The 25261-nt window shown below is 38.8% G+C and overlaps 1 protein-coding gene across 2 annotated transcripts in view; it reads left to right on the forward strand.

The window, feature by feature from the left end:
• Nucleotides 1–209: 209 nt before the first annotated feature.
• The window catches only part of FGF1 (fibroblast growth factor 1), a 281773-nt gene continuing 256721 nt past the window's right edge, over nt 210–25261 (forward strand). The window contains exon 1 of one of the 2 annotated variants that reach the window (XM_044069129.1): nt 210–829. In XM_044069129.1, the coding sequence (XP_043925064.1) occupies nt 661–829 (169 nt within the window). In that variant the 5' untranslated portion in view covers nt 210–660. The remainder of the gene's footprint in view (nt 830–25261) is intronic. The other variant, XM_044069128.1, reaches the window with a different exon arrangement.

Consider the following 25261-nt stretch of genomic DNA (forward strand, 5'->3'; position numbering starts at 1 on the left):
ATTCTATATCAGTGCCTTTCATTTTCCCATCACGGTTCTTAGGCAGCCATAGTACAAGGGCAGAAAGACAAGAAATTAAAAATAAAAAATCAGGCAACAGGAGGGTGCATGTAACCTGTGCTGAATTATAACTGGATTTAAAAGAGATTGAAATACGAGGTAAAAATAGGGAAAAGTGATGTAATGTGAAACAAGAGAGACAGCTGACAGCCTACTATTAGTTAAAAATGTACTTTATGTGATTACATTGTTAAAGGCTTTCGTATACCTTCTGTTTTGCGAACAGCTTGAAAAAAAAAAACTTTGGGATCACGTCACACTGTTTTTCCTGTAGTATGTAAAAGATATTTTTATCTAGTAATGTGAGGGGCTAAGAGTTACAAGTTCTACGGTCCCTTCATGCTTCAGAGCCTAGTGATTAACTGAATGCTGGTTTGCTAGCTACTTGCCCCTATGTCACACTTCTGAACGTTGTGAAGTTTTGTAAACAGCATAATCCACTTCTGCCAAGATTTTGCAACAGGGCTGAGATTGCTTGGATACCAAATAATTTCAGAACAGTGGATGTTAACATTAAGCACTGTATTGCTCTTCAGAGACTCTCACGTAGCTGTTGAATTTCTTACAGAGTGAGGCCCTGTTGCTGGTACAGGCTGAAAGATGGCTGAAGGGAATGTGACTACTTTCATGGCCTTGATCGAAAAGTTTAGTCTGCCTCAAGGAAACTACAAGAAACCAAAACTCCTCTACTGCTGTAATGGTGGCTACTTTCTGAGGATACTTCCTGATGGAAAAGTTGAAGGAATAAGAGAGAGAAGCGACAAATACAGTAAGGGAATATACTTTTTTGGGTGAATAACCTGTCTTTTAGTAACATCTTTCTGAATCTATTTTTCATATTTAGTAGATAAGCTGTTATTTATTTATTTTTTGCTACAGCATGTTTTCTTAAAAGAGGGAAGTCACATTAGAATTAAATCTGTTCAGATAATTACTTATTTTTATTTTTAAACAGATTAATTACTATCAGACACCCTATACTTGGGGGCAAGGTGAGAGCGTTAGGGAACTTAAGTTACACTATGCAGTTAAAATGTAAAACACCAATTTTGAATGTCTTCACCTAAAACTAATATGCTATTTTACTTGGCAACTTTTGTGTCTGTTCTACCATTTGGTAAATATTTCATTTAGCAAGCAAGCAATGAAAAGAAGGATGTAACGGATAATACACATCTCAATAAAAAAATCATCACTACAAATTTGGAGACAAGCCTGCATTAATATAATAGGCTTTTCAGTGTGCAGAATTAGTTCAGAAGATAAGAAAAAAAAAAAACAAGGCACTAGAATAAACATAAATACACAGAGGAGGGCATGAAATAAACCGCCTGATCTGGACAATGTAAAGTGAAACAGGTTGAGTAAATACAGTGCAGCTTCCGTATGCCCTACTGACTTAATAGGATCACTCTACTTTCTCCTTCCAAAAAGGAGTGGTAGGAACATATTTCAGTATTATATGCAAAAACATAATAATCAGAAGAAACAGAAAGCGACGATTGATTACATAGTCAAAGGAGCTAAAATAGATGGCTACAATAATTGCTAGTCCTCCTCTTAGTTTAAAAATGAAGTTGCCTTATTCACAAACCAAAATATGCTCACCCTTGCTACAAAACTCTGTAGTGTCAAAAGTAATCTGTGTTGCATAGAAACCAGAAAGCTACATGTTCTATTCAACCATACCTCTCAACCTCTTAGTGCATGAAATCTGAAAAAAAAAATAAAATAAAAGAATGCCCAAAAATAAAGAGAATTTTTAAAAAATGCTATTATAAATTTAACAAGTTGCCAGAATAATAGGATTTATTTCAACTTGCATTTTCTAAGGAATATGAAGTTTGAAACTCAAATGCTTGTCATTACTAAGTAAATTCAACCCCCACAGATTTGCCAGAAAAACTACAAATTTTATGAGGTACAGACCAAAAATATGAGGCAAAATTCTGGACATTCTACAAAAATCTGGACAGTTGAAAGGTATGTATTAGCACTCTAAGTACTGAGAATACAATTCCAATATGGACACTGAGGTTTAGCTAGCAGGTGATGGGAGCAGTAACATTCTGGAGGTGCCTTCTTCCAGATGAGATGTCAAGCTGCCATTCTACCACCCTGTTCTGATGGCATTTCAGGTGGAAAATGAAAATCCCAATGAACTTCAAAGAAGCAGGGAATTTTCCTGGCATGTTTAACAAATCTGTACTTCTCCCCATCTCGTATCAAACATACTGCGATACTCCATTAAACTGTTTACTGAAGGCTTGTTAGGTTTGATTTGTTAACATAATAGTCAAAAACTAGAAAACTGCCTCTCTGCATTGCATCTTACGAGAAGGCATCAATGCTCTGAAATTAATGTGTTTAGGGTGATAAAGGTTAAAGGTTTCTAACATCTTTTCTACTGTCTTTTCTCTTACTTGCAGGCATTGGCCTGCTCAACTGCATATAGATTTTATATAATAATCTCTCTGTTTGGTCCAGCTCTTTTCTAAAAAGTAACTTTAGTTGCTTCTCTGTTTTGCAGCTTGACTGTTTAGCTTGACCCTTAAATTTGTAATGTGCTACTAAAAATCATAAAGTGAAAAGAAAATATTAAATTCTAACAGTACCTAAGCAGTGGGCTTTCTCTGTAATTGTGTGGTTGTAATTTGACCCTTAATGCACTAAGGCATTTTTCTACAAGTTTGACACAGACTGCCTTTGAAGATGGGATAATCCTGAACCAGTGGATTATTCCATGTTAACACATATCAATTTAAGTAATAAATAAAAAGCACCACCTTAGCTTCACGGTATGCTGCTCAAATCTGCAGAAAGACAGGAACAGGTTTTCTTAAAAAGCTGTTAAACTGGGACTTATTTGCATGTTGCAGATTTAAATCGTTCTGGAATAGTCTATTTCTCTCCTGCTGAGATGTTTCATACGGTAAATTGTTGTGGGAAAAGAGACATGGCTTTGTTTTTGGCTGCAAATCGTAAGAAAGGTACTAAATTTAATTGGAGGTAAATGAATAAAAATGAACCAAATGCGAACTGTGACAAGACTAGGCCTGATTCAGGCTAAAAGGAGCCATAAGCCTAATAAACAACTTGAGAGAAAGAGAGAGAGAATGATTGTATGGCAACTGATATTAAAATAAACAAAGAATATTTATATCAGATATGACCCGACATTTTTGAAAGTAAATGAGAAACATACATTTTCATGCACACCTCTGATAACATGTAAATGTTGGCGCAGAAGTTAGAGATCCTCTCTTCCATGATAAAAATGTGATTATATCTGAAACAAATATTGTTTGTTTTAAAGAATTTCTGAGCTAGTTCCGCCTCCGTGACACAAAACCACCACTCTGGCTGTCTTTTGCTAATCTAGATCAGTATCAACAGAAAAGAAAGCCTGGAGTTCAGTAGATGTTGTGAAGAACTTATTAATATACCACTATCAAAATCTGACTTATGCTTAGTTATACAAACAGGAAACACAGCAGAACTGTTATACTCGGGTATTTGTAGTGGATCGTGTATCAGTCATATGGATTTCAGTAAAAATAGTTGTACCTCAAAGTGTGCTTCCTGTCATATGGAAATAGCTTGGGTTCCTAGGTAAATACTAGGCTATCAGTCTGCAGTCTATTATGAGCTTAGCCAATAATCAGAGGGCAGAATCAAACCTTGTACCTTCTGTCTGGGATGTTAATGCCTATATCATTATGCCCATCCTCCCCAAGAGAAACGATACCTTATTAAATAACTTTTCTGCCCTGTCTCCAAAATCAATAACTGGAAAAAGACACTGCCAGTAAAATCAAAAGTTGAACTGCGTCTTTGTTTATTGCAGATGTTTTTCATTTATTGTCAGCCCTTACTGCAAACCTTTAATAATGCACTGAATGTAAACTACAAAAAAAAAATAATGAGATGTCATTTACCTTCTTAGATACAGAACACACTTGAAAGCCCTTTACCAGTCAGAGAATTTACATACCTTATAAGATATTAAGATATTGACCAATATTTTTTGATACATCTTTTTCCCTAATATCAACTAATGTTAAAAATAGTTAATTCTATCTAGATGCTCCCACCCTGATCCCTACCAGCTTGTGAACATAAATCCATATCACTTCTGCTACTTCACACCCTCTTATAAGATGTAATTCAACTACGGGGTGACAAAACTTACCCTGCCACTGCATGTAGAAACTGGACCTCTCTGTGGGTGCTGCATACACATCCATCTCCGCAGTTATTAGTGAGTAGTGAACTTTCTTAATGAATGGAAGATTCTGCCAGTCGCCATCCCTTCTACATTAAGCTGAAGGAGCTGGATGGAGGGTGTCTGCATATTTGGAGCTGATGGTAATGAAGGGAATGTGAGACATAAGGGACTGAATTAACTACTGTACCCAAGTTATTACAAGGTAAAGAATCTAGAGCATGCTAAGTAACATATAAATATAATTTAATGAAGCAGCATCAATGACTTGGACTTGGTCAGATTCCACTGATTTGTATTGTGAATATTTGACTGGGATAACCATATAGGAGGGGTCAGGGAACCAATAATTGCACCGCACATCTTCTCTACCTGATGATTAACAGACTGCACCATGTTGTTTGTGCTCCAAGCAATGCTGGTAAGGGGTCTTTCACAGACCATATGTTTTCTCAGACCATATGTAAGGCTACAGCCATTAAATGCATGGGTTGCATTGCACGCATTAAATGCATGGGTTGCATTGCATGCATTAATTGCATGGGTTGCACTACATGCATTAATTGCATGGGTACAGTTAAGAATGACAGTGTTTGGGTTTAGCAGTCATTCACTACTGGACAAGACCGCCATTGTAAATGGCAGGGGTCCCTGCGCAATTTAGAAAATTCAGTTAGTGTTGTGTCAAAGCTCAATTTAAGGTGAAGGATCAGTGGCTCAACAGGTAACACACTTGCCTTTGATGTTAGAAGATCAGATGACTGATTGTTCAGTACTAATAATGCAGTGTGGCATCAAAGGGGTTCTGCACCCCTGAGTGTGTCATCCCTCAGATGAGACATTAATCTAAGATCCCATCTACCTGAGTTGATTTTAGTTCAAGTGGATGCACAGGAATCACAGGAAATACAACACTGTTAGACCAAAAGCCATGTGAGCCTCGCCAATAGCGTCCCCCAATCTCTACTAGCTTTTTCAAGGTTGGGGATGAGTGTAAGTCCTGAAGTGTATTTTATAGTATCTATTAAATTATGTAAACAATGTTTGAAGACAGAGAAGGAGAGGTGTCTATTCCAGAACAAGGGGAGCAAAGGGGGTGCTCCTGGGTGATGAAATTATCTCTCTATTTAGTTGCATTTGTTTATTCCCTGTTATAGATTCAGATCTCTCCTTCTAGTGTTGGCTGCATTATATGACACATTGACAAAAAGGAGGTCTTAAACAATGGGATCCCTGAAGGCATGGAAAGCAAAGTATAGGTCTCCACTCAGGACTCTACATGACACTGAGTAAATGTGGAGAGACTCAAGCCTTTCCTGATAGCTAAGATGTTTGAATCTTGAGATTCTTTTTTCAGGAACCTCTGTGGTCTTTTTAATATTTTGTTATGTCTACAGAGATACATGCCAATGAGTGCATTATATTTTTAATGGGATTAACCAGGGCAGACTACTGAGGAACAATAATTTTCTTGCTTTTAGAAGAGATGCCCTTGATGATTAATTGTGATATATCGACGGTATTCCTGATTATGGTCATTACATGATTATCAAAGGAGAGGGAGCCTTCTATCGTAGTGCTGCCCAGGTCTCATTTATGCAGTAAGTGGTTGCAATTTGTTGTTTTCTGAAGGAGATGATACTGCAGTCCTCAGCATTTAGTTTGAACCCTTTCTCAGTGCACCATGAGTTAATGTGTGACATTTCTTTTCAAAGGGAATTTGTATCATTTGTTGATTTGACAACTATTCGCAACTTGCAATTACTGGTGAACTCAGTCAGCCAGCGATCCTTTCTGTCAGTGTTGAGATCAGATAAATAAATGCCAGAAAGTAGGGGGTTCATTGGCAGTTCCACTAATCACTTTTCCCTTATCTCAGGAGACATCAAGGACCCTGAAAACATGCGTTCTGTCCTTGAGTCTGTTTATAATCTGTATTAGAACATAAAGATCTATGTTTAAGGCTAGTAGGTTCTTTATAATTCCATTGTGTGGTATGGTATCAAATGCTTTTGCTAGATCCAGGTAGGCAGTTTAAAAAGTTTGACCATTGACAACATAGTGGGACCTTTCCAAGAAGTTTAAAAGATTGAAGAGACATGACCTGCCCTTAATAAATCTGAATTGTTATGAGTAAACCTGATTAAATTCTTAATATCCTGATTTATAAGGTCAGTGATGATGTGTTCCATGGCTTTGCATACAAGACTAAGAAGGCTAATGGATCTATAGTAGCTTGGGGCAGTGGTGTGACCACCTTTATGAATGGGCATCAATACCACAGTGTGCCATTGTTCGGAAACACAACCTGTGGCAAGGACAGGTTGAGCAATGTAAGGATGGGATCAGCTTGACACTGTTTATAAGACTACCTGAAATGTTGTTGGGACACATTGAAGATGTATTTTTGGTTTTGGAGAGCAGTTGAAAAATATGGTCCTTGGAGATAGTGGGGTGTCACTGGCATGTTTGGAGTGGGATGATAGTTTAGAGGGAGAAGTTTGCAAAAAACTTGCTAGCCAATATTTTGTTGTCATTACGACTTGAATAGGAGCTATCATTAAATATAAGATCTGAGCAGTGATGTGAATTCTTCCATATTTTTCTAAGATAGCTGAAGAAGGACCTATAATTATCCTCAGTCTTTAGCCTCAGAAGAAAGACTATATTCATTGGGGTCTTTGCCTGTCTTAACAGTTGCCCTTAAAGTTTTAGTGAGGCATTTGATATTATTAATATGATAAGCAGTTCTAACCCTACAAGGTAATTCAAGCAGTTTCTTCCTTCTGCTGTAAAGTTATTTATATCTGTGGACTGCCAGGAGGAAGGGATTATTGAATTTACTGCTGTGTTTGGTCCTGGTGGCGGCAACACAGTCCTATCAAAGCATTGATCTAAATGACCATAAAGATCCATGGCATAGGTGATTGCATGTCCTGGTTCTGTACTAACATCAAGGCAGCACAATAATGAGGAAAGAGCATATTTTTCAACCCCTGGAAATGTTGCTGTCACACATCTGTCAACCGTCTGTTTTGGTCTCTGATATGTATATATAAATACACATAAATACATGCACACACATATCTATATTATATATATTTATATATATATATATATATATATATATATATATATATATATATATATATATATATATATATATATATATATATATATATATATATACACACACACACACACACACACACACACACACACACACACACACATACACACGTGTGTGTCTGTGTGTGTGTGTGTGTGTGTGTGTGTGTGTGTGTGTGTGTGTGTGTGTGTGTGTGTGTGTGTGTGTGTGTGTGTGTGTGTGTGTGTTTATGTATATATATATATATATATATATATATATATATATATATATATATATATATATAAACACCCAATATTTGCGTGGCACAGAACCACTGGCCACAATTTTATTTAATTTTGTTGACCAGGAAACCACCCAGCTCTGTGGCTTCTTGTGGAGAAAACCATTAGAAAACCATTAATCACATATGATTTTCCATCACAAAGTCTACATTTGTTTTGTCTTTTGGCTTATCCCGATTAGGGGTCGCCACAGCAGAACTCAGGTCTGCTAATGTTTGGTAGTGGATTTTTACGTGCCGAGTTACCAGCCCTGACGCACAACCTACAACAAAGGCACGCCCATTCACGCATGCCTCCACACAGAAGATGTTCTAGCTGAGAATCGAACACGACGTGTTGCTGTGAGGCGACAACGCTACTGCAGCACCACTACCGCGGGTTTCTCACTCACAGAAAATACTATACATAAAAGAATATACAGAGAGTGCAAGTGTATATGTATATATGGTATCTGCATAGTGGCAGCAGTATGTTTATTTTTCATAGGTTCGTACTTGGCTAACTGCGCTTGTGGGTCATTTTAAATTCAGCCAGTTATGCCATTTGAGAATCTAACCCTGTACTTTGTGTCTGTAAAGTAAGTACCTTAACCATTATGCCACGTTTCCAAAACCTAGGTATGGAGAATGTGGGTATCAGTCCTACTAAATCTTACATGTAAAGCAAGTGCTTTACTTGTTGTTGTGTCTTTCGGCTTATCCTGGTTAGGGGTCGCCACAGCGGAACTCCGGTCCACTAATGTTTGGTAGGGGATTTTTACGTGTCGTTACCAGCCCTGATGCACAACCTTCAATGAAGGCATGCCCATTCATGCATGCCTCCACACAGAAGACGCTCTAGCTGAGAATTGAATGCGACAATGTCTTGCTGTGAGGCGACAATGCTACCGCAGCACCACTACCGCGGGTGTTTGAGCTAATTCTCCTTTTTGGTTCATTATTAATGATATAAGACCTCAGTAAAAACAAAATCAGCAGTTTAGTAAGTTTATTATCACACTGAGAACAGAACATGAGTTTGCTAATAATAATTTCATTTGTTAGTCAAGTAAATCCACACAGTCCTTTTTTCAGGGGCAGCCAAGGAGCAATGTCTGGTTAACTGACTTGCTCAGGGTCACACTGTAGGTAAATGGAGACTGTGGAATCAAACAAAAGGACTCTATGAGGCCTAAGACTAGCAAAACATAGAGTTAAACCGCTACACCAAAGTACTAAATGCTGTATTTGGAAATTCAATGTATATCAAAATCAACACGTAAATTAGTATTGTACTTGGCAAATGCAATCAAATAAATAAATAAATTATACATATATATTTCACTGAAAGCACATTTCGTCGAAAGTTATTTTACAAAGACCAAATCACTGAAAGCACAAATCACTGAAAACTCATTTCGCCAAATTTAATTTCACCGAAAATATTAGTGGCAGTGTATATACCCTGTTCCCCACAGTGCTGCGACTCTGAAGTTAGACTATATAGTTAGGGGTGTGTGTGGAGGGCACAGCCCCCACTTTGGGGGTTGTGGGGGGTGCAGCTCCCCACCTAGTTTGATAAAAAAGTACTTACTTGCCCTATTAATAGATCCTGCATAGTATAAAACAAGCTAGGTGGGGGGCAACGCCTCCCACACAGCCCAATGTGGGGGGCTTTGCCCCCAACTATATATTATAACTCCAGGGTTGCACTACTGTGGGGAACAGGGCATATACACCACCACTACTATTTTCGGTGAAATGAAATTCGTCGAAATGAGTTTTTCGCGATTTGTGGTTTCAGCAATTTGTTCTTGCTGAAATAAAATTCGGTGAAGTGTGCTTTCAGCAAAATTAACCAGACCCATATATATATATATATATATATATATATATATATATATATATATATATATATATATATATAAATGCATAGATGATATAGTAAATATGACAGAAAAGATGAAGGAGAGGAAGATGGGAGGAAGGTGGGAAGAAGAGTAAAACTTATGAATTACAAGGATTGCAATAATAATTGGGAAGATGAGAGATGTTGACTGTGAGAAAAATGATGATGAATGTGGGGAAAGGTCAGGCCAATGAATTAAATGATAAGTCTGTGTCTTTGTGAGAGGGGCAAGAAAAAATCTCTCAGTACCTACTGAGAAAAATAACATATTAAAGAGTTGAGCGGTTTCTCTGATGTTCTGGTCAAATTTCAGCCATGTGTATAAATGCCACCTCAGGTCTGTCCACGAAAAGTAGGCTGCATTCCTAATGGCCCTAACCCAGTCAAGAAAAGGAAATAAAAACACTCCACCATTCCATTAATTCTAAATAGCTAGGTTAGACTTGATGGCCACTTTGAAGCTCTGTTTCAAAGGCAAATTTCCGTATGGTAAGCAGGAGTTTATTCCATTGGCTGTACAAACAGTATAGGTTGAGTCTTGCCTTTTGCTAGATGGCTTAACTTAGACTAATATAGTGACTGTTGAACAAAGTAGACCTGAAGGGTATTCCAGGACAGTATCTCAAAGTATAACAGATTGTGAGCCATCGTTAGTAAAAGTTCAGTAAATATGGTAATTACAACTAGGTAAACTTGTTTAAGGCTTCACAGCAGTGAGATCTTTTATATAAACTTGAAGCAAATGATGCTATCCTTTTCTAGGCTAGTTTGTGTTTATGCGGTGAGCATGAGAAGTTTAGTACATTTGCTTGATGACAAAATGATACAGATTTCTGAGTGGGGTGTGTCCTTTAAGACCATTTAACTTCCTGTATTAATTTCATCTCTCCCTTCACCATACCTATCTCACCTGTCCTAAATTCCTCTGATTGGCTTAGTGGATTCCCTGATTAACACCCCTTCTGATAGTTCATTCCATAGCCCTACAACCATCTCCATAAAGAAGTACCTTAGAGGACCCAAAGAGTAGCTGGTTCCTAGAGTCTGTTACCTATCATACCTCTCAACTGTCCAGATTTTCACGGAATGTCCAAAGTTTTGCCTCATATTTTGAGTATGTTCCTCATAAAATTTGTTTTCTCGATTTTTGTGGCAAATCAGTAAGGATAGAATTCACTAAATAATGACAGGCATTAGAGTTTCAGACTTCATATGCTTTAGAAAATGCATGGTAACAAAACCTTTATTCTAGCAACTTTTTGAGTTTTTAAGAGCAATACTTAAAATTTGCCCCCCCCAGTTATTTTTGTCTTTGTCTATTTTTTTGCCCTAAGAGGTTGAGAACTATGCTACCTATGTTTAGTCTGCCCTTAATTATCTCATTTTTATATAAAGTCATTTAATCTCAGACTTAGTATGTTGTTTAGTTTATTAGGATTTCTCCTAGCTGGTGCAATATAATTTTAAGTTTGACACTCTAGTTACTTGTCTCACTATGCTTTCTTTTAATAATTTATCCTTATGTTTCTTCACATTGTCTAGCCCCATTAACGTCATGTTGTACCCCTTTACTTTACATTTGTTGTTAACAACAGATTTGTTCTTATATACTCATAGCAGATAAGGTGAAATATTAAATATGAGGCGTGAAGGTTATTTATCATAGCTCTCAAACTCTTATCCCATTAATCTGTGACTGAGTAAATATTCTTCATTACAAGTCATTTTCCTGAATCCCAACAGTGTAAGTTATAATGTCACAGTAGCTAGTTTCTCAGCTGCCATGTAAGACTGATAAAATCAGCTTTTTTCAGCTATCTTCTTCCCTAGAGCTCTCTGAAAAAACAATGGTAGCACACACAGCTGTACAGCTCAGCCTGCAGCAGTCAATATAGGGAGGATAACTTGGTTTGTTGCTCAGGTTACCTGTCTACTATATAGAGTTTCATATGGAAGTAACCAGAAAGGATTGTTTTCAATAAAATTAATATGCAATAAGTGGCAGGTGGTAATGGAAGAAAATAATCAGAAAGTGATTATGAGCTGAACCTTTTTCTATTATTAAAAAATACATTGATATTATTGATGAGACCCATCCTGTCTTAACAAATATTGCTGAACTATAGCTCCATGGGCCCATATATGCCCACCTTTATACCCTTATATAATAGAATTACAATTACCTCTTACTTTCAGAGTTTGGTGGATATGCTTTTTTAAGTATATATCAGTTTATCAGAACAGATGGATAAAACACACCTCTCTAAAATTGTGGTGGCAGGAAATCAGCAGCCATTGAATAAGATGTAAGTATCTGTAAAAGCTTTCTGATAAGGTCAATATCAGTGTGAAGATGGAGAGGGCATTACAAGTTGTGCACAAGTTAATATCTGGAGTGGAAGCAATAAAAGTACTTACTCCTAGATATAACATAAAGGTGCTTACTCCTAGGTATGACATAAAGGTAGTAACTCTTAGATATAACGCAAAGGTACTTACTCTGAGATATGACATAAAGGTACTTACTCCTAGATAAGACATAAAGGTGCTTACTCCTAGATATAACACAAAGGTACTTACTCTGAGATATGACATAAAGGTACTTACTCCTAGATAAGACATAAAGGTACTTACTCCTAGATATAACACAAAGGTACTTATTCCTAGATATGACATAAAGGTACTTACTCCTAGATATGACATAAAGGTACTTACTCCTTGATATAACATAAAGGTACTTACTCCTAAATATGACATAAATGTACTTACTCCTAGATATGACATAAAGGTACTTACTCCTTGATATAACATAAATGTACTTACTCATAGATATGACATAAAGTTACTTACTCCTAGATATGACATAAAGGTACTTATTCCTAGATATGACATAAAGGTACTTACTCCTTGATATAACATAAAGGTACTTACTCCTAGATATGACATAAAGGTACTTACTCCTATGTGTAACATTAAGGTACTTACTCCTAGATATGACATAAAGGTACTTACTTCTTGATATAACATAATGGTACTTACTCCTAGATATGACATAAAGGTACTTACTCCTACATGTAACATTAAGGTACTTACTCCTAGATATGGCATAAATGTACTTACTCCTAGATATAACATTAAGGTACTTACTGTTAGATATAACATTAAGGTACTTACTCCTTGATATAACATAAAGGTGCTTACTCCTAGATACGACATAAAGGTACGTACTCCTAGATATAACCCAAAGGTACTTACTCCTAGATATGACATAAAGGTACTTACTCCTAGATACGACATAAAGGTACTTACTCCTAGATATAACACAAAGGTACTTACTCCTAGATATGACATAAAGGTACTTACTCCTACATGTAACATTAAGGTTACAATTCATATCATACCTTCCGACCTCAGTTACCAGATCGCAGTACAAAGGGCAGAGGTGTATCCATATTCATCAAGGATACCCATATCTCCAGGTTTGTAGTGCAGTATGATGCCCCAGAGATCATCCATGCACAACTATCAGCAGGCAAAACCACATTTCAAGTCGTAGCCGGTTATAGATCGCCCACCATGTCCCAAGATGCTGACTCTGCATTCCTTGAGACATTGGAAAATATAAAGGTCCTACCCAACACCATAATCTTGGGTGATTTCAACTACCCTGGTATAGACTGGGTGAACTACAAATGTTCCAACTCCTATGCTCAGCAATTCATAGAATTTATAAATTCAAATGCCCTTGAACAACTAGTATGTTCCCCCACTAGAGGGGACAACATATTGGATTTAATCATCACAAATATGGGCGCCCATTGTACCACACCCGTTATCACCCCCTCCTTCGTCAGATCCGCCCACAAACTGATAACCCTGGACATCCTCACTCCTCCACCTCCCCCAATCAAAGAAACCATAGTCACAAACCTTTCCAAAGCAAATTTCAAACTACTTGCATCCGAAGTGAAAAGCTTCACTATTCCCTTGCAGAAGGATAATGATATCCAGGATGTGGAATCCTACACCAAGGCACTCTATATGCATCTTCAGGATTGCATGGACCGTGCTATCCCAGATAAAGCCAAGACTCCTTCCTCAAGCAAGAAGAAACCAGTCTGGTGGACCCTGGCCATAAGCAAACTTTACAATAAAAGGAGGAGACTTATACAAAAAAGGCCAAATCTCAAGTAGAAAAATCATCCCTGATCAGCATTAGTAAGAAATTGAGGGCCCTCATCAAGTCAACTAAAGCTAATTTTGAAAAGAAAGTTGCCAAGGATGCCAAGGATAACCATAAGGCCTTCTATGGCTATGTCAAAAACCTAAATGGCAATGCTCAGGTCTGTTCTGAGCTAGTACAAAATGGAACAAAATACACTGACCCTTCTGACATTGCCAACATCTTGGCTGACAGGTTCAGTGCAAATCCCCCCCCCCTCACCACCTACAGGGCCTATTACCATTCTAGGGGATTGCGTAAGTCCAATTATTCCTGATACGTTGGTTAACAAAGCTCTATCTAAAGCTAAAACACTGCCTCCATGGGACCAGATGGTGTCCCAGGCTGTGTCATACACGAGCTCCAAAAGGAATTAACCCCGCATCTTAATATCCTGTTCAGTCTCAGCCTCTCCACAGGATATGTGCCCATAGAATGGCGCACGGCAATGGTGGTCCCGCTACACAAGGGTGGGGCCACAACTGACCCTGGGAACTGCCAACCAATAAGCCTGACCAGTCTGATCTGTAAGGCTATGGAGTGAATCATTATGGAACTCATAAATGGAGAGATTGGGAACCTCCAGTCGCTGGACCCTGCACAGTTCGGCTTCGTCAAGGGCAGATCATGCCTCCTGAACCTGATGGATTTCTTTGAGACAGTTGGCTATAGATAAGGGAAAGGAGGTACACATGGCTTACCTTGACCTTGCTAAAGCATTTGATACCATTCCCCATTCAGGTATTATTGATAAGCTCACCAGCCTGAGCATAAACCCTTATGTCACAAGATGGATCGCAAACTGGCTCTCAGACAGATCCCATAAAGTAAGAGTAGCGGGATCTGTGTCCGAATCCAGACCAGTAATGAGTGGTGTGCCTCAGGACTCTGTCCTGGGGCCCCTCCTGTTTGGCATATACTTCTCAGAAGTACAGGCAAGCATGGAAGGGCTGTGGCTGACTAAGTTTGTGGACGACTGCAAACTGGGTGCTATAATAGAGTCTCCGGCCGACATAGAGATCCTCCAGAAGGGCCTAAATGAGACTGATGCATGGTGTCAAAGCCATGGTCTCAAGCTAAATGCAAAAAATGCATAGTAATCACCTTTGGAAAAAACAGAGTACCCGCAAACTACAACATAGGAGGTAATCCCCTGAAATCTGAAGAAGAAATAAGGGATCTAGGGACCCAAGTAGATAGTCAGCTTTCCTTTGATAACCATGTTGCCAAAGTGGTTAGAAAATCCTTCTATGTGACCCATCTGATCACGAAAGGGTTCGCATCAAGATCTAAGGATGTAATGGTGCCCCTCTACTCTTCCCTTACCAGACCCATTATTGAGTACAATGCACCAATTGGAATGTACCTGGCTAGACATCTCCAGCAGCTGGAGAGACCACAAAGGTACCAAACCAAGAGGATTACTGGCCTAAAACAGTTGCCCTATGCAGCACGATTGAAAAAGCTAAGACTGTTCTCTGTTGCATACCACTTTCTCAGAGGCGATCTCTGTCTAACATACAGAGACATGCCCAACCCAGAATTGTTGAACATGCTCCATCTTAGCAAAACCAAATCTACTTGAGCTACACGCTCTAGGGATATAAACCTCAACACAACAATGAATAGAACATGCTGGAGGGATAGATTCCCTTCGCAGAGACTTCCCTTACTATGGAACAGGGTCCCGATCTACATAAGACAGAGCCCCTCACTATCACTCTTCAAGAGGAACCTTGATGAGTGGATGGGTAACAGAAAGTTCACACCGGGGATCACACCAACAGCACTACTAGACAGGGGCCAAGGGTACCAGCTGCTAGTACAAGGGTCTAGGGAACTACTAAAGGGGCGGTGAATACCGCACAATGTGGCTGAGCTAATATATGTCTTCGGGCAGATAGCCCAGTACCAACCTATGAACCTATAAGGTACTTACTCCAAGATATGGCATAAAGGTACTTACTCCTAGATATGACATAAAGGTACTTACTCCTTGATATAACATAAAGGTACTTACTCCTAAATATGACATAAATGTACTTACTCCTAGATATGACATAAAGGTACTTACTCCTTGATATAACATAAAGGTACTTCTAGAAATGACATAAAGGTACTTATTCCTAGATATGACATAAAGGTACTTACTCCTTGATATAACATAAAGGTACTTACTCCTAGATATGACATAAAGGTACTTACTCCTTGAGATAATATAACGGTACTTACTCCTAGATATGACATAAAGGTACTTACTCCTAGATATAACATTAAGGTACTTACTGTTACATTAAGGTACTTACTCCTGCATATAACATAAAGGTGCTTACTCCTAGATATGACATAAATGTACTTACTCATAGATATGACATAAAGTTACTTACTCCTAGATATGACATAAAGGCACTTACTCATAGAAATGACATAAAGGTACTTATTCCTAGATATGACATAAAGGTACTTACTCCTTGATATAATATAAAGGCACTTACTCCTAGATTTAACATAAATGTACTTACTCCTAGATATGACATAAAGGTACTTATTTCCAGATATGACATAAAGGTACTTACTCCTTGATATAACATAAAAGTACTTACTCCTAGATATGACATAAAGGTACTTACTCCTATATGTAACATTAAGGTACTTACTCCTAGATATGACATAAAGGTACTTACTTCTTGATATAACATAAAGTTACTTACTCCTAAATAAGACATATAGGTACTTACTCCTAGATATGACATAAAGGCACTTACTCCTACGTGAAACATAAAGGTACTTACTCCTAGATATGACATAAATGTACTTACTCCTAGATATAACATTAAGTACTTACTGTTAGATATAACATTAGGGTACTTACTCCTCGATATAACATAAAGGTGCTTACTCCTAGATACAACATAAAAGTACTTACTCCTAGATATGATATAAATGTACTTACTCATAGATATGACATAAAGGTACTTACTCCTTGATATAACATAAAAGTTACTTACTCCTAGATATGACATAAAGACACTTACTCCTACATGTAACATTGAAGTACTTACTCCTAGATATGACATAAATATTTACTCCTAGATATAACATTAAGGTACTTACTGTTAGATATAACATTAAGGTACTTACTCCTAGATATAACATAAAGGTGCTTACTTCTAGATACGACATAAAGGTACTTACTCCTAGATATGACATAAATGTACTTACTCATAGATATGACATAAAGTTACTTACTCCTAGATATGACATAAAGGTACTTATTCCTAGATATGACATAAAGGTACTTACTCCTTGATATAACATAAAGGTACTTATTCCTAGATATAACATAAAGGTACTTACTCACAGATGGGTCTATATTACGTGATTGAAAATTCAGATGTTCGAACATGTAATGATTGACCCCAGTAGAGCGAACCGGCAAAATGTCGAACGGATGGAAAAAATTAACAAAAACCCAAACAAACCATTAAACTGCTTTATGCAGGGGGGCAGGCCCCCCTGCACCCCCACACCTCTCGCTACTTAAATATACCAACTCCGAGACTGCACTACATTGCAGTATACGGAAATCTCCTCTTACGGAGATTTTCATTTACGTGTTTGACATTCTGCCATTTCACTCAGGTGGGGTCGATCATTACATGTTCGAACATCTGAATTTTCAATCACGTAATATAGACCCCTCATAGATATAACACAAAGGTACTTACTCCTAGATATGACATAAAGGTACTTACTCCTACATGTAACATTAAGGTACTTACTCCTAGATATGACATAAAGGTACTTACTCCTACACATAACATAAAGGTACTTACTCCTAGATATAACATCATCAAAATGGACTGTGTCTTGTTAAGCAATTTCAGCACAACTCAAGAAGGGGAAAGAGACTGGGATGTATTGATATGTCAGGGTATAACAGATACTGCACTCTCAAGCACGACTGTTGGCACTGTTTCTGTTAATGTTTTAATGGGTACTGAAGCATTGTTTAGTACTGTTTAGTAGTATAGTCTTGGTCCAATTTCTAGTCTCCTTAGAATGATGAAGCAGTCCTATTTTTGAGTACAACTGACACAGCTAGTCTCTATAGGACACCTGTGCCTTAATCTGTCATATGATACAGGGTAGAGACCTGGACTGGACTCTTTGTCTTGTAGGAGCCACATTGTTGAGGATAAAGAGAAAGGGATAGGCAAGATATTCAAATAAAGGACTGAAAACGGGGACAAGCAAGTTACTCCAGTCTTTATTACACAGTACAAGGACTGATTATTTCTACCACATCTTTGACATTTTTGGAAATAAATAAATAATGGTCTGCTCTCTGGATATTGTTCTAGTACCAAACATCAAAGGTAGGCTGGTGGTCACTGCAGTGCGCAGTGCCATGTGTTACGCTGTTGTCAGGTGAAGATACAGACATTTGGTCAAGTGTAGTTTTTTGCCTCAGGGGGTTTATATTTTCAGACTAATGAACAATACTACCACAGCCAGATGTGTGGCAGAATGTGAAAATGTTTCATGGAAGTGCTTCCATCAGTAATGAAATCTCTCATGATCACCATTCCATTTTACTGCTAGATGTACGCCACTTCAGTGAGGGTAAATCAGTAAAACTTTGGGAGTCTGTAAAAACACAAAAACAAGCTAGGTTAATTGTTTTTGATTTATTTATATGTACTGAAGGAGAAAGCAAAAACATGTTAAATTAATCCTTGTTTGGTTTATACATTGAAAAATGGGCATACTTTTTTTTTAACAAATGCAGTTTATAAGGGGTACAGTTATGATTTGGAGGTGTAATTAGTACAAGGGAGAGCAGGATACTTTCTATAAAAGTATGAAATAGTTCTAAAATCTATACTACAATGTCATGTAAGGGTATTTAGGTGTTAGATGTACTATCATGCAAATGCATAATCTGTTTTAATAATATGTTAAACAACTCTGTTTAACTACAGTTTTTTCTAATTATTACATTTTCTTGAAACTTTTCTGTATTTTATGTTATGAATTTATGCAAATGTATTATTTATTTATTTTATTTTACATTTGTTTACCGGGAAAGTCTGACAGGGCAAGGTTGCCAATTTTTAGCAGAGGCCCCGGGGAGAAAAGTTCTATACCTTATGTTAAACCATCAATGTACAAAATTTTAGAAAAGAAATATACAATATTTTAGAAAAGAAATATTAAAATTTGTTAGACAGCTTCACATGAGTATAAGTAGTACAGGAAGAAACATAAATAGACAAGACATAGCTATGCATACAAGACATAGCTATGTATGCCAACATTCATCAGAAGAGTAACTTTGTTCATAATATCAATATTCTTCAGAAGAGTAACTTAATACATAATACTATAAACTATGGTATAGATTGTATTACATGGGTTATACATGTTTGAAACTATAGCATGCTGTAGTGTGATTCTAGATAAAGGGGGTGTTGGATATAGAGCAAGGGTTTGAAGGAGTTAGCCAAGGTCAGAGCATGTACATGTCGAAGACTTGGTGAGGTAGGTTTTAATTGATTTTTAAAACTAATTTTGCTTGCCTGAATCCTGATTTCAATTGGGGGAGAGTTCCACATATTTGCAATAGTGCAGCAGTAAAGGGTGTCTCCTGAGATGTATCTGCTTTTGGAAACTTCGACCAGCCCTTTGTTAGTGGATCTTAGCAGTCAGCTATTCATAGGTTCATAGATTCATAGGTAGGTACTAGGCTATCGACCCTAGGGCCTATCCAAGCCTAGTCAAAAAGGTACCCTGGCTTTCGCCACCCAAGAAAATAACTTTCCTGTGCCCCTGTAAAGCAGAACCACAGAAGTGATCCCTAGGGTGAATTTCCTATTACCCATCCAATCATCAAGATTTTTCTTGAAGAGTGCTAATGTGGAGCTCTGTTTGACATAGATAGGTAGTCTGTTCCAGAATATGAGAAGTCTCTGAGAGAGGAATCTATCCCTTCAGCATGTTCTGTTTATTGTGGTGACAAGGTTTAGGTCCCTAGAGCGTGTAGCTTGGAGGGACTGGAATTTCTTTAAGTGGAGCATGTCCAACAGCTCTGGGTTTGATATAGCTTTGTATGTTAGGCAGAGATCGCCTCTGAGTAGGCGATATGCGATGAAGTAAAGCTGGAGTTTTGTGAGACAGTCTGCGTAAGGCATCTGTTTGTGGTCAGTAATCACCTTTGTGAGGTATTTTTGCGGTCTTTCCAGTTGTTGTAGATGTCTTGTGAGGTAGATACCAAAAGGGGCATTGTACTCTATAATGGGTCTAATGAGTGATGAGTACAGGGGAACAATGACCTCTTTTTTTCTGGATGAGAAACCTTTTGTGATGAGGTGTGCCACGTAGAAGGATTTCCTGACCACTGTGGCGATGTGATTATCAAAGGAGAGACTACTGTCCACCTGTGTCCCAAGATCTCTTATCACACTTTTGGTGTTAAGTAGACTACCGCCTATGTGGTAGTTCATGGGTAAAGAGTTTTTACCAAAGGGGATGACAATGCACTTTATGGCATTGTGCTTGAGACCATGGCTTTGACACCAGGTGTCTGTCTCAGTGAGGCCCTTTTGTAGGATGTTTACATCATTAGGAGTTTCGATTATGGCTCCTAGTTTGCAGTCATCTCCGAATTTAGTTAGCCAAAGACCTTCTGTGTTAGCCTGTACTTCAGAGAAGTAGATAGAAAACAGGAGAGGACCCAGGACTGAACCCTGTGGTACTCCACTTGTCACTGGAATGAAGTCTGATTTGGAGTCTGCTACTTTCACAGTGTGGGTTCTGTCAGTAAGCCAGTTGGCAACCCATCTTGTGACATAGGGATTTATACCTAGTTTAGTGAGTTTATCTATAATTCAATAGTGGCGGGTGGTGTCGAACACCATGGCGAGATCTAGATAGGCTGTGTGAACTACCTTATCCTCATCTATGGCTTTGGTGACTACTTCAAAGAAGTCTGTCAGGTTTAGGAGACATGATCTGCCTTTTACAAACCCAAACTGTGTGGGATCCAGAGTTTGGAGATCTCCAATGTCTTTATTTATGAGTTCCATGATGATACGTTTCATGGCCTTGCAGACCAGGCTCGTCAGGCTAATGGGGCGGTAGTTCCCGGGGTCTGTTGTGGCCCCCCCCCCTTTGTGGAGTGGGATAACCATCACGGTGCACCATTCAATGGGTGCAAAGCCTGAGGTGAGTCTATGATTGAACATGGTACTTAGGTGGGGCGCCAATTCATTCTGTACTTCATGTAGAAGGCAGCCTGGGATGTTGTCAGGTCCCATGGATGCTGTGTTCTTGGCTTGGGAGAGTGAGGTTTTTACCTGTGCAGCTGTGATTACAGGAACTTTGCATTCTTTCCATATAAAGATGGGTCCTTTAGGGGGTGAGAGGGGGGGTAAAGTTAGCACTGAACCTATCTGCCAGGATGTTAGCAATATCAGTTGGTTCTGTATATTTAGTGTCATTGTGCTGTAACTCAGAGCAGATCTGAGTGTTGCCATTGAGATTCTTGACATAGCTATAGAATGCTTTGTGGTTGTCTTTAGAATCAGTGGTGATTTTTGGTTTCACAACTAGCTTTGGAGGATTTTATGAGGGATCTCAGCTTCTTACTGAGGCTGATCAGGGAGTTCCTCCAATCATGGGATTTTTACTCTTTTTTTGCAACAGTTTCTTTCTTCTGTTGTAGAGTTTGTTTATGGCAGAAGACCACCAGATTGGCTTCCTTTTTTTGGAGGATAGCATCTTGGTTCTGTTAGGGATAGCATGATCCATGCACTCATGTAAGTGCTTATAAAGTGCATTTGTGTAGGATTCAGCAGTTGTACCTCTATTGTCCATATACATGGGTGTCATGAAGTTTACCACTTCTGTCTTAAGAAGCATGAAGTTGGCTTTGGAGAAATTTTTTACGGTTGTTTTCCTAATGGGGGTGGGAGCGGAATGTGGATGTCTAGGGTGATTAGCTTGTGGTCGGATCTGGCCAACGAGGAGCTGACCTCTGGTGTGGAACACCAGTCACCCATGTTGGTGATGACCAGGTCTAGGATATTGCTGCCCCTGGTGGGGGTGTGGATAAGTTGATCCAAGGCGTTGGAATTGATGATTTCCAGAAAGCGTTGAGCAAAAGAGTTGGTACATGAGTAGTTTTTCCAGTTAATAGTAGGGTAGTTGAAATCACCCATTATTAGAGTGTTGGGTTGTACCTTAATATTTTCCAGTGTATCAAGAAAAGAGGAGTGGGAATTCTGGGGCATGGTGGGGGGTCTGTAGCAAGCTACAGTCCGAATTGCAGTTTTGCCCAGAGTTATTTGAACTTGGATAATCTCGGATGCATTATGCTGAGCAACTAACTTGGAGGTGTGGATATCCTTAATGAATATGGACACGCCTCCACCTTTAGTGTTTCGGTCCGGGTTTGGTGGTCGAAAGGTGTGGTATGAATTATAGCCTGGTAATGCAGGGGTGCTCTCTGGAGCTTTGAACCAAGTCTCTGTCACTGTACAGATGTCAATGTTCTCCATTTTAAGGAGTGCCTTGAGTGAGTGCATTTTGAGGTTTAGACTTCTAGCATTGAGTAGCATTATCCTCAGATTTTGCTTGCTTGTACCTGTTACGGTGGTGAATTTGTCATTTGAACCTTTCCTAAAAAAGGCACTATAGGGGTAGCAAGAGCCTTTGCCAGTATCCGGAATCCCAAGGGCAACAGGTGCAGGCCATCTCTGGCAAAGCAGCGTGGTCTGTCGATCAAGTCATCCCAGGCAGACAGATACTGGATTCCCTTAGAATGACACCAGAAGCTTAGCCAATTGTTAAAGTCAATCATTTTGTCCTTGTACTGTGGTGTCATTCTGGGTGATGGCAGGATGCTACTCAGGGCTAGGATCATACCTGCCTGGGCTACAAGATCAAAGAGCTCCTCCATGTCTCTTTTCATGTAGTCCAGGGAGGTACGTCTCAGGTCATTCACACCAACATGGACAATGACAGTGTCATATTTGTACCTGTTGTGGAGTGACCTGATTGCGTGCATTATGTGGTGGATCCTGGCAACTGACAGACAGCTGACAGTAACTTTCTCCTTGTTTAGCCTGGTGAGTGGAACATCAGTGTGCCTGACTATAGAGTCACCTATGACTAGAGTGTTGGGTACGTTATGCCTTACGGGCTGTAGTTGAGTGACACACTGAGTTTGTGGGCTATGTGTCATTTGGATTGTGTTGAGGGGTGGAGGTTGCTTGCATTTCTGCTTTGGAGGTCTCTGTTGTTTGGGCATGTTATTACTGAGACCCTCCACAAATGTAGGTGTGTGTTTTATGCTTATGTGTGTGTATTTTGGTGGTGTAGGTTTTGAGGGACTTTGTGATGAGTGTGGTGCGGTGTAAGTGTTTACCTTCTCCTCTTGACTGTCTAGTCCAGTCTTCGATGAAGAGAGCTTTGCTTCCAGTTTGGCTATATAAGTGCATCTCTCACAGGTCGTAGTGTTGGGTGGTAGGAGGAGAGGGTTGTCTGTGTACATGAGGCAATTGCTGCATTGTCCCAAGATGCCCAGATTTATCAGGTAGACAGGAGAAAACCCTGGGAGCTGACTTTTAGACATGCTTGGGTAGGTGCTTATTTATTAAGTACTAAAAACTGTTTTCCTCTAGACAAGTGAGGAAAGTTGAGTGCTGTAGTAATTTGTAACTTATTTAGTGCTTACAATGAGTTCTGAATAAGTGCTGAGCTCAAAGAAACAGAGTTGAGTGCTAAAACTTAAAAGCTGGCTAGTTGCAAGGGAAAATTTGAAGAACAGACTTTTAAGGTCCCAGGAATAGTTTACCCCTAGTTAAGTGTGAGGGGGGGCTCAGGAGCTCACAAACAGTCCTGGACACAGCAAATCCGTATCTGGACAAGACCTGCCACATGAAAGGGGAAGCAAGCTTAGAAATTTTTTTCTAGTAAAAGTGGAAATGGAGAAAGCTGGAACAGAAGTTATTTCAACGTTAAGATTTTAAGTGAGTTGGCCTTCACAAATGTTCTCTATTAGATTGAGTGAACTAATGACACTAGACTGGGAGGAGTGTCACAGATCAAATATACAGTATGGATGGGCAACTGCAAAGCCACCAAGTATAAGAACACTACAACAATAGGGAGGGTAGGTGGGAAAAATTACAGTTCCTAGCTGTAGCCACTAAATGAAAGTTTTAAACAGATCAAGGAGCAAAAGCAGACCCTAGAGAAAGCTTTTAACTGCAAACAGACAATTCTAGTAATGCACATTATTACAGGTCCTAGCTGTAGAACACAGAAACCTCAAAAAAATCAAAAATGCACAGAAAAGCTCAGATAGAGCACTCACAACCAGAAAATACAACTCTCAGTATGAAAAAGCAGTTTACAGTTAAGTAATTCAGCAAACATGCAATTATAGTAATGAAACAGTATCTAGCAATGAAAAATACAGTTAAAACAGTATAAAACAGTAAATAAATGCAGTGAAACAATGGAGTAATGGTTAATTAAGACATGTAAGATTGGGGTTTTGTTGAGATGGTAGAGAATTGAGTGAGTTGGTTTAGGGTCAGTATGTTTGGTAATTCAAGCTCTCCTTTACTCCTCATCCCTCCTAGTTTCCCCCCTACTCCAAACCTATTCCCAAATTTGGTAATGCTGAATTTACCCCAGCCCTCCTTCAGGTAAACAATCATAAACTTATCTGCATTGTCACCCTTTATATCTCACCTGGAGACAATGTCCCAATCCTCAAAGACATTCTCTCCTTGTTTTCTACCAGCATTACTAATGAAACTATAATCCTGGGCGATGTTAACATTAAATGGCCCACAATTCAATCTCCAACCAACTCCCGAAATATAACTCTTTATAACTTCACTCAACTCAAGGGTGGGAGGGTGGCCTAATGGTTAAGGTGTTTGCCTTACAAACACAAGGTGCAGGGTTTGAGCCTCACAAGGGATAATTGACTAGGCTTAAAATGGTTCGCAAGGGCAGTTAGCTTAGTACTAATCTATGAACCTATGAACCTTATTACCACAACAACAAGACCTTCCAAAGACTTCCTCTCTGGGAGCACCCTAGACTGGATTCTAATTTCACATCCTCACTAATAGCGATACCTTTTCCGACCCACTAGGTGACTACCTTTCCACTTTCACCCATTGTCTTCCCTCCTCCCTACAACTAACCCATACCTATACCTTTACTCGGTACCTAAAAAACTTTAACCTCAATGAATTCTCAAATGCACTGAAACAAACAAACTGGAATCCACTAAAAACTTTATCCCTAGAAAATGCTTTTACCTAATTTACAACTTTCTTAAACTTGCTAAACTCCTTTGCCCCCTGAAAAACAAAACACACAAAAAGCAACCCCGTCCCATGGTTAACTAAGAATACTCATGCAGCTCAGAGAAAAAGCTTGGAAATGCT

Source organism: Protopterus annectens, chromosome 4.part0 (assembly GCF_019279795.1).
Source record: "Protopterus annectens isolate FY-2018-M chromosome 4.part0, PAN1.0, whole genome shotgun sequence".
Lineage (NCBI taxonomy): Eukaryota > Metazoa > Chordata > Ceratodontiformes > Protopteridae > Protopterus > Protopterus annectens.